Source organism: Corylus avellana, chromosome 2, assembly GCF_965113065.1.
Source record: "Corylus avellana chromosome 2, dhCorAvel1.hap1.2, whole genome shotgun sequence".
NCBI classification, from domain to species: domain Eukaryota; kingdom Viridiplantae; phylum Streptophyta; class Magnoliopsida; order Fagales; family Betulaceae; genus Corylus; species Corylus avellana.
The window spans coordinates 11,279,000-11,294,982 of NC_142491.1; the positions used below are offsets into that span (position 1 = coordinate 11,279,000).

Sequence of the window (15,983 nt, forward strand, 5' to 3'; positions counted from 1 at the left end):
ATTATGTTTTGTTAATATTTCAATATTAGCGCCTTTGTGATGATCTTGTTGTGCTATTTAACTTGATTAATGCCTACTTGCATGAATTCCTCATATGTGTGTGCCTGATCAATATATGCATGTGGTACGGACTAGTTAGTTAAATCAATTTGGATGGCCAAGTCTTGGGTTTAACATAAGTGACAAAAGTAATCTACACTGGATTCTTAGGTTAATCAATATGAGGAACCGGGAGTATATGACATGCCCTATGCCTCATGTGTTTGTCGATTTCCATAGAACATATGCCTTCCTAAGGAACAACTTAGTATAAATCATGCTAAATCCGTTAGGAATGAAAAGAGTTAGAGTATACGCCATGCCTAACTCATTGCTTAGGGAAATCTATAGCCTTAGGAGTATACGCCATGTCCTAAGGTTGACAAACATTAGATATGTATAACTTGATCAAAACATTGACATATTGTTATATTAGCTAAATATGATTAGTGGTGGATATCAAAGCCCTACTTTTAGCTTTTCATTTATCTTTAGATCTTTTTATTTCTTTTTCAATATCAATTCAGCGACAAGTTGATATTTTTGATTAACTCTAAATGAAATCACAATCCTTATGGGATCGACCTCGTACTTGCTGCACTATACTATTGTTTTGATCTTGTGCACTTGCGAGTTAAAACGTATTAAATATTATCTATTAATTTAGGTAGTATTTGGCACAACAATCACCTCTTCAAGCGCCAAAGTCTCTTTCTTATATAACAATGTCGTAACCAGGTGATCATAAGAAGGGGGAAGCGATGCCAACAGAAGTATCGCTTCATCTTCTTCTCCAATCTTCACTGCAAAATTCAAAAACTGTGTATTCAACATGTTGAGCTTGTTAAGGTGCTCTAGTGGATCTGTATTTTCCTCAATCTATAAACCATATAGCTCCTTCTTCACGTACAGCTTATTCTTCAAATTCTTCACCATATACAGACTCTCCAATTTCTGACAAATTGATTCTGTCTTTTCTTCATCAATCACATTGTGAATGACTTCATCTGACAAATTAAGACAGATCGCACTGGCAGCCTTCGGACCCATCTCTTCCTAAACACCATTCTCCATCTTTTTGGGTTTCTTCGCCTTTCCCAAAAACGCCTTGTGAACTCCTTGCTGAATCAACAAATCCTTCATCCTTCTCTACCAAAGAGAGCAATTGTTCTTCCATTAAACTTCTCAACTTCAAACTTGGTACTCGCCATATTTGCCGTCAATTTGATTCACGAAAACAAATTTTTGTGAGAGGAAGTACCGGACGTATGCCCCTATAGAACCGTACGTACACTACTTTTCAGAGTAGTTTACAGCACCCTCAGTTTTTTTCACCTATAAATAGCTTACTTCCCCTCGCCCCTTGAACACATTTTTCACCTCAAACCCTCTGTGAAACCCCTGCCCATTTCTATGTTTTTAATATTACTATGTTATAAGTTTCAAATACATTGTGTTAAGCTTTTGCATTCCCTTTTACAAAAATAAAGAAATGTTTTCAAAAGAGTTTAAGTCACATCTTTTCCTAATATGTTTTCCTTACAAAGCATGCGCTTATTTAGTAGCCTAGAAGGAGTTATAGTAGCCTCTAGAATTCATAAAAGCCTTAAAACTCAGTTTGAAGCTTTCGGCCGGAATACCTAACTCACTGACCGGACGTACGGCTAGGAGGTCAGGTATCTGCCCTTTAGCTCCACTTGGGCAACTTAGGTTCCAGCAACCCTTTTTGTTAGATACGACCTAGTATCCTACTAGTAAAGGTCCTCTAGTACTGCGCATAACGATGTGTCGTATTTCGTTATAGTAGGGTTTAGCAATGTTAGAGGATTTAAGCGAACGTGTGAGGTAAGTAAACACTTCCGAACACTTTCCTTAAAACATGAAAAATGTTAGTTGACTGATCACGAGTATGATATGAGCATGTCTACATTTTTATAATCACTTGGTAACTGCTTTAATTGTTGGTTGATAAGATGCATTGTATGACATGGTACACCGGTACGTGTGCTATAATGGCCATGGGCTTACTATATAGACTGAATGTTATGGTCAAATGTGTGTGTGTGTGTGTGTGTGTGTGTGTGTGTGTGTGTGTTATATGGACCTTGGATCTAATAGTTGTTTTGTGACCAGCATAGCCTTAACAGGCGGTCACTACAGGACGTACATCATTAATGTTGGAGGCCACCCGAGGTCAGACTCGGTCGTGCCGCTAGTGTTATGGACGGTAGCGTACAATATCCGGGGCATCAGTGTTGTATCACAAGTCTCACGAGACAGTGCCAACCCTGTTGAGAATGAGTAATATCTCGGGTAGACCATACATGAGAGTTATGACCTATAAAGCATTAGTTTTTTAGGCATTAAAATACTTAGGCGATTGCCGCCAGGAGTACACCACTCTTTTATTAACCAAACAATACTTATATGGTGTATTAACGGAGACAACACATATTTTTAAATGTTTACTGAAATTGCACGTTTATTTCTGCTTAAATGAGCTCATGGCATACCTAATTGTGAGGTTTACTTACTAATTCATTAGACTTACGTTGTTATTACCCTTTTAGGAAGCTTGTCACTAGGATCCAGTAGTGGTGCGATTGCCACCACAACTTTTATATTAAGAATTATATGTTGCTATCAGGTTTGTTTATTATTGTTGTTAGATGCTCCATGTCTTTGAGTTTAAAGATTATACTTGTCTCTTTAATGATTTATTAGTTTTCTCAGATTTGTTTCACCTTCCTATGCATTAACTCTAATAATGCTAGAGGGGCGATTCCCCATTCGGCCACATGTTGGTCATACTGGAGTAATTGCCAATAAGCCTACCAGGTTAGCCAAGACTGATTTTGGGAGCGTTACAACTTCACCCCATATATCGCTGCTAAAAGTAAATCTAGAGATCATACATTCTTATATAAAAATAACGAAAATACAATAACAAAAACCCAACACATTCTCACGCGTTCCATGCGCCACCATCTGCCAACCACGCGCCGTTAAAAAGCACTCCAAGGACCATTGACAGACACGCCCTGATCGATTTACGGTGGAGGCGAAAAAAAGGGAGGTGGAATGAGCAACGAGAAAGGGGGCGGGGAGGAGAGAGTCGTAACTCCCTTCCCCACTACAAAAATTTTCAGATTTAATGACATTTGAATAGTGACATTTTTAGAAAATGTCACTAACTATTCAAACGTCACTATTCATTAAATAGTGACGTCTGAATAGTAAAACGTATCAAAATTTGAAAATATTGGATGATTAGTGACGTGTGAACAGTAAAACGTATCAAAATTTGAAAATATTGGCGCCAAAAAATTTGCGTTTAAAACAACTATCCACACTCAAAACTTCAAAAAAAAATAAGGGAAAATTACAGTTTACCCCCCCAAAGTTGATAGCGTTTTTCAATTCAAATATCAAAGTTTCAATTTTTGCAATACACCCCCACAAAGTTCCAATTTTTTTCAATTCGACCAATATTATCCCAAAATTTCCATATTGCCCCTTTTTTTAAAAAAAAAAAAAAAAAAATTATGAAAAAGAAAAACAAATTTGGGGGTGCAAAAATGGCTAGATGGCCAAAGGAGCCACCCCAATTTTTTTAAAAAAAAATTTTAATAAAGATTAAAAATTAAAAATTAGGGGCAATATGGGAAGTCTTGGATACAATTGGTCAAATTGCAAAAATTTGAAACTTTGGGAGGGTAGATTGCAAAAATTGAAACTTTGATATTCGAATTGAAAAATATTGTCAACTTTATGGAGGTAAACTGTAATTTTCTCAAAAAAAAATTCACTTCACCCACACACAAAAATCTTTAAAAAAAAAAGTAAAAAGCACATGTGGCTGCCAGTTTGGAACCAACAGCCACACGTGGGCCACCCCTAGGGTGGGGGATGGCATTTCGGGCCACCCCCAGGCACAGGGTGGCCCGCTATTATTCTAGCATGAGAATCTAATGGGGGTTGAGATACCTTTCAATTACTCAAAATTGAAGAATCTTATGTTACGAAATCGTGGCCTTTCATTTTAAATTCAATGATCTATAAAATCATTTAAACCTTGATAAAATAAAAGCAAAATTTAACGCCTCAGTTATATAAAAGCAGCTGGCATTTTTATAGACCATTCAATTTCAAACGAAGGACCATAATTTTATAACACGAGAATCTCCGATTTTAAGTAATTAGAGGGGACCTCAATCCTATTGTTTGACCCTCCCCTGTGCTGCGTTGCTTTTCTTTTCTGCTCCAGCCTCCAGGTAATAAGCGCGCCTCGCACAGAAAATTCACCTGTAGTTGAGACTTGGTCAATGGGTATTGTCTTTTGGGATTTCTTCATTGTTAAAAAAGTTGAATAAGAGAGAATAAAAGGTTGTCTAGCTTTTGGGTTTATACTTTATACCCTCCAACTATGGTTTTAATATTGACCAGAAGATTTTTAATATTGACCACAAGAAGAAGGGTACCTGTGTTACTGTGTATATAATTTTTTGTTTCTTAAAGAATGTATATGAAATAATTAGATACAAATTAATATAGTTAAATAAGACACGAGAAATGCTCATTTAATAATCGGTGAAGCTTGTTTGATATTCCAACTTCATGAGAAAATGCACATTCAATAATCATTTAAAGCCCGTTAGAGATTGTGTTAAAAGAGTTTAAGCTCATATTCAATGGTGATGTTAAAAGCCACTTTATGAATATAGAAAAATTGTGTAACGAAGTGAGAGTAAATGTAACATTTAAAAAAAAAAAATGGAATTTATTCCATAAGGACATTATTTAATTTGATTGAAACCGATCAGTGAGGAATAAAAAGAAGTAAAATTAAAATATTTTATAGTATTAAAAATTGATTAGCCTTAGTGTTCTTTGATTGGAAATTGATCGAAATTTAGACCTTAAAAATAATTTTTTTTTTAAAAAAAAAAAAATCAAATCTTAAAATTAAATGATTTAGAACACAAAAAGTATAAAATATGATTTCTTTTTTAAAAAACAAAATTAAAATAAAATTGTGCAGTGCATCAGATTCAAGTAATTCTCTCATTTTTCTTAACCCCCTCGTCCTTAGTGTAAATTACTTCTTCTTTTTCTTTTTCTTTTTTTTTTTCTTTTTTTACATGTCCGCGCAAGAGGGGGATGGAGATTCGAACTAATGACCTCCGCTTTATTAAGTGTGGTCCCAGCCGATTAAGCTATCTCGTGGGGACTTTAAATCAAAAACCGTAAGAATTATTAGAGTACGGGCTACCACCCCTTTTTTGGGCTTTTCTCCTTCTTTTGGGCCACAAGATTGGGCTTTCCAAGAACCAATTGGGCAGCTGGAATAAAGAAAAAGACCCTTTTTTTTCTTTTTCTGTTTTTTTCCTGAGCCATTAAATAAATATACCTACAATTATATCTAATTCATATTTATAGCTTTTTTTTTTTTTTTTTTTTTTAACGAATTCAAGGGTGGTCTCAACTGTCACATAAGTATTGTCAGATAGTTGTGAAATAAAAATATAATTTCTAACCTTACTCAATTTAAAATAAGAGCAAGAGTTCCTTTTACCTTATAGTTGTGCTGGCTTTTATAAGAAATGCCCCTCTAACTACTCGTTCATGTGTCGTAACTTTATTGGTGCTATGTCTTAAGAGAATATGCCGCATCTTCCATGTCTTCCATGTCCATTGTCCGCCTTTAGGTGCCTTATCCCACGCTGGGAATAAAGGAGATGATTATTGATGGAGTAATGCTACACTTACTACTACTTATTTACACTCATTTTCTCACACCCATATGTGACTTATAAAAATATATTTGAATTAAATTCAATAAATATTTATCTCATATATAATGGTGGTTTTAAAAGCCATCTATAAGTGTGAAAAAATTGTATAAAAAAATTAAGGTAAATATAGCATTTTTCTTACTGATGTGGTATGATGAGCTCTCTTGATTATTTGTGGAGCATGTGACTCAAGCTTCACTTTTCGGCCCATCGGATTGAGGGCCTCGCTCCTTGTTCTGAAGTGCCTGGATACAATGGGCCCTAATCCAATAGGCCCAAATACAATAATACACCATTTCAAATTACATGGCCGAAGTCAATATAACAATTTTGTTGTAGTTAGCCACATTAAACATCCCGGTTTTTTTTTTTTTTTTTTTTTTTCAAGACAAACAAACAAAGAGAAACCCCCCTCAAAAGCTCAAATATTTTTAGAAAGATCTTGAATTCTTGAGAGTCAAAATTTTGTATTTTGTATTCTTTTTCAGATTTTTTGGGGCGATGGATTTTTCAATTTTTTTTAGAGATCATGGTTTTTTATTTTACTATTTTTTGGGGTGGGGGGGAAAAATGCAGTTTACCTCCCTGAAGTTTCAGGAGTTTTTCAATTTTAACTCCAAAGTTCAAAAATTGGCAATCTATCTCCCTGAAGTTTCAAAAATTGGCAATTTAAACTCTCCGTTTAATTTTTCTGTATAAATGGACAGAAATTTATGAAATTACATCATTACCCTCAGGCTTTTAAAAAAAAAAAAAAAAATTCCGTACAATTTAACGGAAATTAGTAACGGAAGGTTTAAATTGCCAATTTTTGAAACTTCAGGGGGATAGATTGCCAATTTTTGAACTTTAGAGTTAAAATTGAAAAACTCCTGAAACTTCAAGGGGGTAAACTACATTTTCCATTTTTTTTTTTTTTTTTTTTTTTTTGGGTGATGGTAGTGGAAGAACTAGGGGTGAAAACCACATTAACCGCGAACCGATTTTGAAAGTGGTTAGGAAAAACCGCAAATCGCATAGCCATTTACTGTAGTAGTTTAAGGTTTTTTCAAAATCACTAACCGTTATCCACTAATCGCCTATATATATATATATATATATATATATATAAAACAATGTCGTTTTTGTGTTTAAATATATAGAAAAATCTAGAAATGATATTATATGTAGTATGATATTATTGTATTACCATAGAAATGACATCGTTTTGGGTTAACTACATAAGCGATTATTGGAGTTATTAAGAGCTGTTGGTTAACTACATAAGCGGTTACAATTAGCGGTTTTAGCTAATAATCACTAACCATAGCCACTTTTTAACCCTTAGGAAGAACCTGGGGAAGACATTTTTTTTTTTTTTTTTTTTTGCATATTTGCAGGAGAGCTATAAAAGGGTATTTTCTATTCTTCTTTTAGTAGCAAAAGGGGTTTTCGAGATTTTTGGATGGCCATGGCCTTCTCTCCCCCTACCATTGGACAAATCCGTTTAGATTTCTAAAAACCTTTACAATTAATGACTACTTATAGAGATTAATAGTTTAATACCGTCTTTAATAAATTCCAAATATCAAATTGCCAAATTGTTGTACCCGGTTACCAGATGGAAGTTAAGCCAATATTTTACAGCTTTTTTTTTTTTTTTTGAGGAATAATATTTTACAACTTGATAAGAGAATCTCATGGATTATTAACCAAAACCGAACAGGCAATTTCTTCAAATGTACGTGGTGAAAAAAATATTATTTTGTTAATGATGACTATTCACATGGTAAAACCTGCAGTATTTAAATTGAAAATGGCTATAAAAATTTAAGGAAATTTATCTTTCGGAGCTCTTTAAAAACTTCATTCATTTTTATATGTGATACAAAAGAGCAAGTGATCTCAACCGTTTCATCAAGAAGGTTTGTTTTTTTTTTTTCTTTTTAGTAATGGTAGAAGTTCTCTTTGTATCCCTTCAAAAAGGGAAATGTTAGGTATTCTTTTAGTGTTTTTTTTGTGTCTTCCCAACTGTGATGTGGCTTTTAAAATCACAAATAGATAATCTATTAAAAGTCAATAATGATAATCTCAAATTCAACGGTGATTTTAAAAGCCACATCACTATTGGAAGGACACCAGAAGAACACCAGAAGAGCACGTAGCATTTCCCCTTCAAGAATAATGTGCGTTTTAAAATTACTATTGGATTTGTGATTGATTACTATTGAATTTTGATCAAATTGTAATTTTAAAAGCCACCTTATTTTTTGAGAAATATAAGAGTAACAAAAGAGGAACTTCTCTATTTTGTTCATAATTTTTGTGATCGATTACTATAGAATATGTGATTCTCTATTTTAGGTTCATATTTTTCCTTTACTAAAATACTCACATCTTAGGATTTGGTTACCGTAGTTGTTTCAAGCCTAGTAGCCTACCTACCACATTACCTTATTTCTATTCACTCTGTCTACCACACCACATTAGCTTATTTGTATCCACTACACTTATCACATTTTTCCTATAAAAAAATGGTTATTTGTATTATAAACAGATCAAATTGAGCAAGATTACAATAGCAAAATGTAGCCATTAAGGCAACTCCTAGTAGTAGACATAGATGTCTAATACAAAACCATCTCAAAATTCTTGTTTCATTTTTCTCTCTTGCTTCCACCTCTTTTCAAATAATTCACATTATATCACAAATTTCTACGTGGTATCATAGCTACTTCCATGTAAAGTTAGAGTATATATTTTCTGTAATTGGTTGATTATGTTTTGTTGTGAGAATATTCACAATTTAGGATTAACTATACCATACTAGTATTCTCTTATTTACCTATAAATAGAAATATTTGTATTGTAAACTAAATCAAGTTAATAAGAACATAATATAACCTGAGGCAATTCATAGTGGTAGACATAAGTATCTAACATTGAACCACCTCAAAATTTATCGTCTTTTTTCTCTCTTTGCTTCCACTTTTCTCTTCATATTTATCATATTTCCCCATAAATTTCTATATATCCATTTCTCTCTCTCTCATTCTTTTTGTTTTTTGTTTTGTTTTTTCTTCTTCTTTTCTCTCTCTCTCTCTTCAAAAACCCATTTGATCGTTAACAAGGAAAAGAGACCTTAATCCAGCGGTCTACACTAAGTGTAGTACGGCCCCTACTAGAATCCAGGGCATTTCCTAGGAGTTCAGAATCACATATTCCCTAACCAAGTTTATTAACCATACCCAAAGTTAAAAATAATAAAACAAAATAAAAAATAATACCCAAAGTTTCTTCTAGATCACATATTCCCTAATCTAGTTTATTCGCTAAGTTTATTCCAAATCACGTGGATAATATACTAATTGAAAACCCAAATCCCTTGTGTAAACCAAATACCATTTGTTAATTTCTTGTTAGCCGTACCAAAACGACAAGCAATCTTAACCTTTGATTACTAGAAAGAAAAAGTGAGCTCAATCCAACGGTGAGCATTGAAGACCACCGGGACCCGCACGACATATCCCCCAATTTGGTTTCTCCCCTAACTTTGTCGAAGTCTCACATTGTTTCCTTTTCTGTGGTAGATTCCTTAGAATCATTCTCTTACCACGTCACTTTTCCCCATCCCACAATTCCACCGTCACGCCCATTCTCTCACCCCATGAATAAAAATCAATTCACGGCACCAGGCCCAACTGCTTTTTTTTTTTTTTTTTTTTTTTTAACACAGGCCCAACTGCTTTTGGGTGCAACTCTTATTGGCGTGTCAGGTTTGATCTGTAATCAACTTAATTCGACTTATTTAATTTAAAAAAATTACTAAATATTTTTTTTAATATTCACTTGGTCTTAGGTAGATGTTATTTTTTAAAAATTTAGTAAGAAAAATAAAACAAACTTTTTTTTTTTGATTTTTTAAAAAATAATATCCATTTACGACCAGAAGAGCACCTAACATTTTCCTTAATTTAATTCATCAAACCCTTTAATTTTAATCATTTAATTTCATATTGAATTTATTGGTCGTGTGGTGTGTGTGTTGAGTTCAAATAGTATCAAGACATAAATATAAAATTATATATATAGGCAAACTCTGAACTGACTCATTTTTGTTTCCAAGCCAAAAAGCAAGAAGAAAATGCCAACTATGACTATTCTACTTGTTTGGAGCTGCACAAAAAGAGAGTTAGACAATGAAAAACTGCATGCATTTATTCAGGGTTTGTTTGGTAATGGGGATGGGGATGGGCCAAACACTGTTTATCACCATTTCCCAAAAAAATCAACATAAAAACATTCTAATTTTTTCACTTTTAATATCAAATCATTCACTTTTTATTATTATTCAGATAAAAAAATCACTACAAAACAAAACTTTTTCATTTTTTCATACCACTTTTTCATTTTTTTTTATACCAAACATTTTTACTTTTTTTCACATCAATCTACATCAACTACAGTGTTTAGGCCATCCCATTTGCCAAACACCCCCCTCAAGTAGTCCGACTGAATTCGAGCCGGACCTACTACCTACATCAAAGCATTGGGAGAGCCCAAGGCGGCCCCACACCAATAAACTCTCAAGCACACCGACATGTAAAATTAGAGAACCCCATTTCCCCATTTTCCCTATTAAATGAGACATGGGATAGAAGCATAGAATAAAAGTCTGTCTTCAGAGTTTGGTCTTTAGTATGACCATATGGTAACCGAATATGCTTCAGAATTCTCTTACTTCAACGACTCGTTTATACCTTTTCTAACCGCTACTTCATCACGCCAAGCATATGCCCCATAATATTCTACCAATCTTTTCCCCATAAAACCCTCTCGTTTCTTCACACACCATTACCCACTCTATCGATTTTGGACTTCTGGGTTTTCTTTTTTGGACTCATTTCCATTCTTTTTTTGTTCAAAAAATCCCTTTTTTTTTTTTTTTTTTTTTTTTTGAGACACCCATGAAGTTCGGGAAGCGTTTGAAGCAACAAATCCAGGAGTCCCAGCCGGGTTGGCGGGACAATTTTTTGTCGTACAAGGAGCTGAAGAAGCTTGTGCGGTTGACCTCAGCCGCTCCAATGTCGTTGAATGGGTCGCTCGAGTATGGGAAGGCGGAGGAGGAGTTTGTCTACTTGCTGAACAGTGAGATCGAGAAGTTCAATGCCTTCTTTATGGAGCAAGAGGAGGATTTCGTTATCCAGCATAAGGTAATTCATTCATGTCTTTTTCTTCTTCTTCTTCTTCTTCTGACGCAAACCAGAGGAATTAACCGATTCTAATTGGGTTCCATAGAAAGACGTCTATAAGAACTGAGGTGGAGGGGGGCAGCATTAGGTCGGGTTAACTTTTTAACTCTCTGTCTTGTGACTCTTGTTGTTTTTGTTTGGGTTTTCTCAGTTATTTTATTGGGATATTGAGTTGGATGGTTGGAGTTAACTGAGTTGACTCACATGTTAACACGGAAGTGACTCGGTTCAATGTGGGTCCGGCCTTCGGAGACCCACTTTTTTATCCTGTGAATTGGTTCGTAGGAAAAGAGACCCATTTAATTGGAAAACCTTTTTGTGTGCTAGAATTTATGCATTGAGGAACAAATTCGGGAACAGGGAATTCAAGAATAAATTTTTTTTTTTGAATTCAAGAATAATTATGGATGCATGTTATATAGTAATTTAAAAGTGTTAGCTACTTAAAACACGATATAAAATGAGCATCGAGAATATGCTAGTATCACTCCAGTAACTATGATAAGATATAACGATGTATAATAACTTAGAGATATAAATTTGGGATACCAAAAACTAAAACCTTAAAGATAGGAAATAAAGAGAAAGAAGAAACTGAAAATAAATAGGAAGAGAGACAAGAGACATACTTTGGTTGAGCAGTAGATCCAAGTATGATCACCATTAATCCAACATTAAGTCCTTCCCCTATTCGAGGAGGTTCTGTCCGGATAAGTGGCTGAATGTTTTGTTTTTTGGTGGAGTTAGAATCATCTAACGATGGTCTTAGGTTTCGTGGGCAGTAGATGATATTTTCATGGTGTATGGTTGGAGATAATTTGAAGGCCTGAGGGTTTGAGACAGGGATGCAATTAGGGTTGGGTTATAGTACTTTTCGTGATTTTGAAATTTGTGCATAATTTGAGACAGAACTCGGGAGCCTTGGGAACAATCAGGGCTCCCCTCGTTCTGTCTCTAGTTTGAGACGCAGTGGTAATTGCTGGGTACGGTCGTTATTTAGTATGGGTTTAATTTTAGCCACGGTGATCACTGTAAAACTCCCACCAAAAACAGTGGTGACTATCGGTTACAGTTGTTATCTGGTATGGGTTTAGTTTTAACTATGGTGGTTGCAGACTATAGGTGTGACGATTAAGGGGACATGCCTAGGTTTCAAATATGAGGTTTGATAGGAGAAAGAGAGACAGAAGTTAAAGTAAGCTAAGGGTTTCGAAAACTGGAAAAATGGGTGAAACTTAGGTTTCTAATTGAAGTTATTTAGGATGGTTTTTATCGAAAATTTATTTTTATAATTGACTACAAAATCGAAGGTTATGTACTGTCGATTTCCAAAATTCCAACACCACATAGTTAAACAATAAAACAAAATTTATCAATGTTGTTAGTTTTGGTTGGGCTTGATCAACCTTAATCTCGATCTCTTTAGAATATTTGAAAAAGAAAAAGTAAAAAAATGACGAAGTTTAGAGTGACAAGAAACATCTATACACGTTAAAGTATTCGTGAACAAGGTGTGATGATTCGGGAATTATGCGATGCAAGGAAAATAAGGAATTTATAAAAATATGTGGAATGATTACAATATATAGTTCCATAACTTTTTTGAGACGAAAAGTTAAAAATCAATGATTTATTTGATTGTGACAACCAAAAAAATGAAAAGAAACTTTGGAAAAAAATATGTTGTGACCAAGTATATACTCTCAAAATGCTCTATAATATATATATATATATATATATATATATATATATATTCAAAAAGAGTGTACTTTTGCAATAAATAAATAAATTAAATTAAATTAAATTAAAAAACAGCCATGTTCATTGCAAATGGATGAGAGCCTTTTCACACCCGTCCAATCCAAAGGTATCACTTCCTAATCGAAACTTATGGTATGGTACAACCGTAGAGGACTTTTGAAGGAGTTCGACCCTATAGCCGGTAAAGCTAAAAATTATAATTTTATTTTAATATTGCTTTATTATATTGATGTGACCATGTTAATTTGTTAATAAATTTTAATTATTTATTTTTTTAACAAGAATTGATTCAATAACTGTTTGACAATATCATGTTAATATAGTCAAATAGCGGGAAAAGTATACTTTACCCCTTAAGTTTTAGGTGATTTTCAATTCGACCTCTAACATTTTAATTTTTGCAATACACTCTCCCAAAATTTTAAATTTTTGCAATTCGACCAATTCTATCTCAAAATTGCCCCTAATTTTTTTTTTTATATAAAAAAAAATGGAGGTGCAAAAATGGTCAAATGGCCACCCAATTTTTTTTTTTTTAATGGGAAATATGGGAATTTTGGATAAAATTGGTCGAATTACAAAAATTTGAGAGTTTGAGGAGGATGAATTGCAAAAATTGGAACATTAGAGGTCGAATTGAAAATCACTTCAAACTTTGGGACGTAAAGTGTAATTTTTCCTAAAATAATAATGAAATAAAAGTGTAATTTGTAATGTTTATTCTAAACTGCGGGCAGGTGGGTTTTGGGCAACAAAACGCTGTTGAACTTTTTGTCATGAATTCCATGTTTAAGTTGTGAGGACTAGATATATGATCTTGATATAAATTAAAATAAAATGAAAAATCTAAAATTTCTATTAAACTGTATGTGATTCAAACCGAAATTACTTGCATGGATAGGTATGTCACAAAGCAAATTAACAAATAAAATTACCAATTTTTGGCTCTTATTATACCCAAATTGACCATGTTTGGCACCATGGGAATGGCATGTTAGTACTAGTAGGAAGCTAAAACTTGTTTTGTGTTGGTTAATTTCTTCTAATTTAATACTACAAGAAATTAAAGTGGAAAAGTAATTAAATGAAGTTGATAAATATATTTGCAAAATTCAGGAGTTACAACATAGGATCAAGAGGGTAATTGACACGTGGGGGCCCAACGGGAGTCAGCCTTCCGAGGCAGATTATAAGGAGGAGATGGCAAAAATCAGAAAAGACATTGTTGATTTTCATGGTGAAATGGTGCTTTTAGTAAATTACAGCAATGTCAATTACACAGGTACTCAATCAGGCTAAGCTATAACCTTAACTCTTTTTTCTTTTTTCTTTTTATTTTTATTATTATTATTTTCAAACGGAAAAGTGAAGCTCTATTAGTTAAAGTAATGATGAAGTGATTAAATTTATCTTTTCTATAAGTTTGAGCTTTTTGGGTAATTAGTAATTTAGAGCATGTTTGGAATTGTGTTTGAGAAATAGAGCCCTTAAATAAAAAAACGTTTTTGGACAAAAGCTTCATTTTTAAGATTTTTGGACCCATAAAAGTTCTTTTAATTTTTTTTACCAAACGTACCTTTTTTTAAAAAAAAATTTCAAACAAACTTTTTGAGTGTTAAAAGCACTTTTAGGTCTCTCAAACGCAATCCCAAACAAGCCCTAACATGACATTGGAGCCAAAAGTTTTGAGTTCGAACCTTGACTCCGTCAAATGAACTCTCGTTTAAATTAAATATTTCACGTGTTGAGCTCCACTTATTAAAAAATAGTTTTAGTTTACATATGAGTGGGAATGTTAAAGTAATGATTAAGTGATTAAATGTGTATCCCTTTTATAGATTATTCATTATTTCTTCAAAATATCAACATTTATGAAGTTTGGGCAAGTACACAAATTCAAAGGCAAAAAAAAAATGTTGTTAATGAGAACTAAGATTCTGTTTAGGTTTGCAATTTAAAAATGCAGTTAAGGGTTTAGTAAAATCGCAGTTTGGCCTTTAAAATGGTGGTTTAGCTCAGTCGGCTGGGACCACACTTAATGAAGTGGAAGTCACTAATTCGAATCCTCCTCCCCCCTCTTGTGCGAACATGTCAAAAAAAAAAAAAATCGCAGTTTGACCTTTAAAATTGTGGTTTAGCTTTTAAAACTGCCGCTTTTTTTTCTTCTTATCCGCTATTTGAAATCGAAAATTTATCTATATTTTTAAATCACAATTTTTTTAAAAAGCACTGCCAAACATACATTTTTCTAAGATTTGGTTCAAATCGTACTTTTCGTGCGAATCACAATATAAATTCGATATTAGAATACTAAAAAAAAGTTGAGTTTTGCAGGGGTGGCTAAGATCTTGAAGAAGTATGATAAGCAAACAGGTGGGCTTCTGCGCTTGCCATTCATTCAGAAGGTGTTGCAGCAGCCATTTTACACAACCGATCTTATCTCAAAGCTTGTGAAGGAATGTGAAAGCACCATTGATGCAGTATACCCAGCTGAGCAAGAAGAGAGAACCAGAGAAGTAAGGGAAGCCATAACAGTTGCAGAAGAAGGCATTTTCAGGAACACTATTGCAGCCTTGCAGAGCATGCAAGAGATTAGAAGAGGAAGCTCCACTTATGGCCACTTTTCTCTGCCTCCTCTGAACCTGCCAGATTCTGAGCTCATTCAATCATTCCAACTCAACTCCCCTATACCCATTGTCTAATCCATATAATACTACAACAGTCGTTCGGATTGGAATTCACAGCAATTACAATTACGTGTCTTAGCAATTATAATTATGTGTCTCAATTGCTGGCAATTCAGACAAGTAATTGTTGTGATCCCGCTCCACAACGGTTATATAACACATAGTTGGTCAATAACTTAAATTCCTATGTTTTTGGGGATACAGGTTGCAGTAAATTTTAGTATATTTCCTTTTGTATGTGGTTGAGATTAGTGACTTTTTGATTACCAAGTGTTTGGGAAATCAAGTTTAGAAATTGTTTAAATTGGGTTAATTTATAGTTCACAATATGTATATGGAATGTGATTCTATTTTTTCTTTTTTATAAATAATAACCAGTTTTATTAAAAGCGTAAGGCGGCCCAAAGTACACAAAGAGTAATGGAATGTGATTCTGTATTAGATTTTCCCCCATTTGAAGTTGATGAATA

At 33.7% G+C, this 15,983-nt stretch overlaps 1 protein-coding gene across 1 annotated transcript; it reads left to right on the top strand.

Moving 5' to 3' along the window:
- Positions 1-10,780: 10,780 nt before the first annotated feature.
- On the top strand, positions 10,781-15,738 carry SPX3 (SPX domain protein 3). The gene is made up of 3 exons (XM_059578624.2): positions 10,781-11,026; positions 13,943-14,108; positions 15,161-15,738. Exons 1-3 carry the CDS (start codon positions 10,781-10,783, stop codon positions 15,526-15,528), a joined length of 780 nt encoding a protein of 259 aa, XP_059434607.2. The 3' UTR covers positions 15,529-15,738.
- The last annotated feature ends 245 nt before the right edge of the window (positions 15,739-15,983 follow it).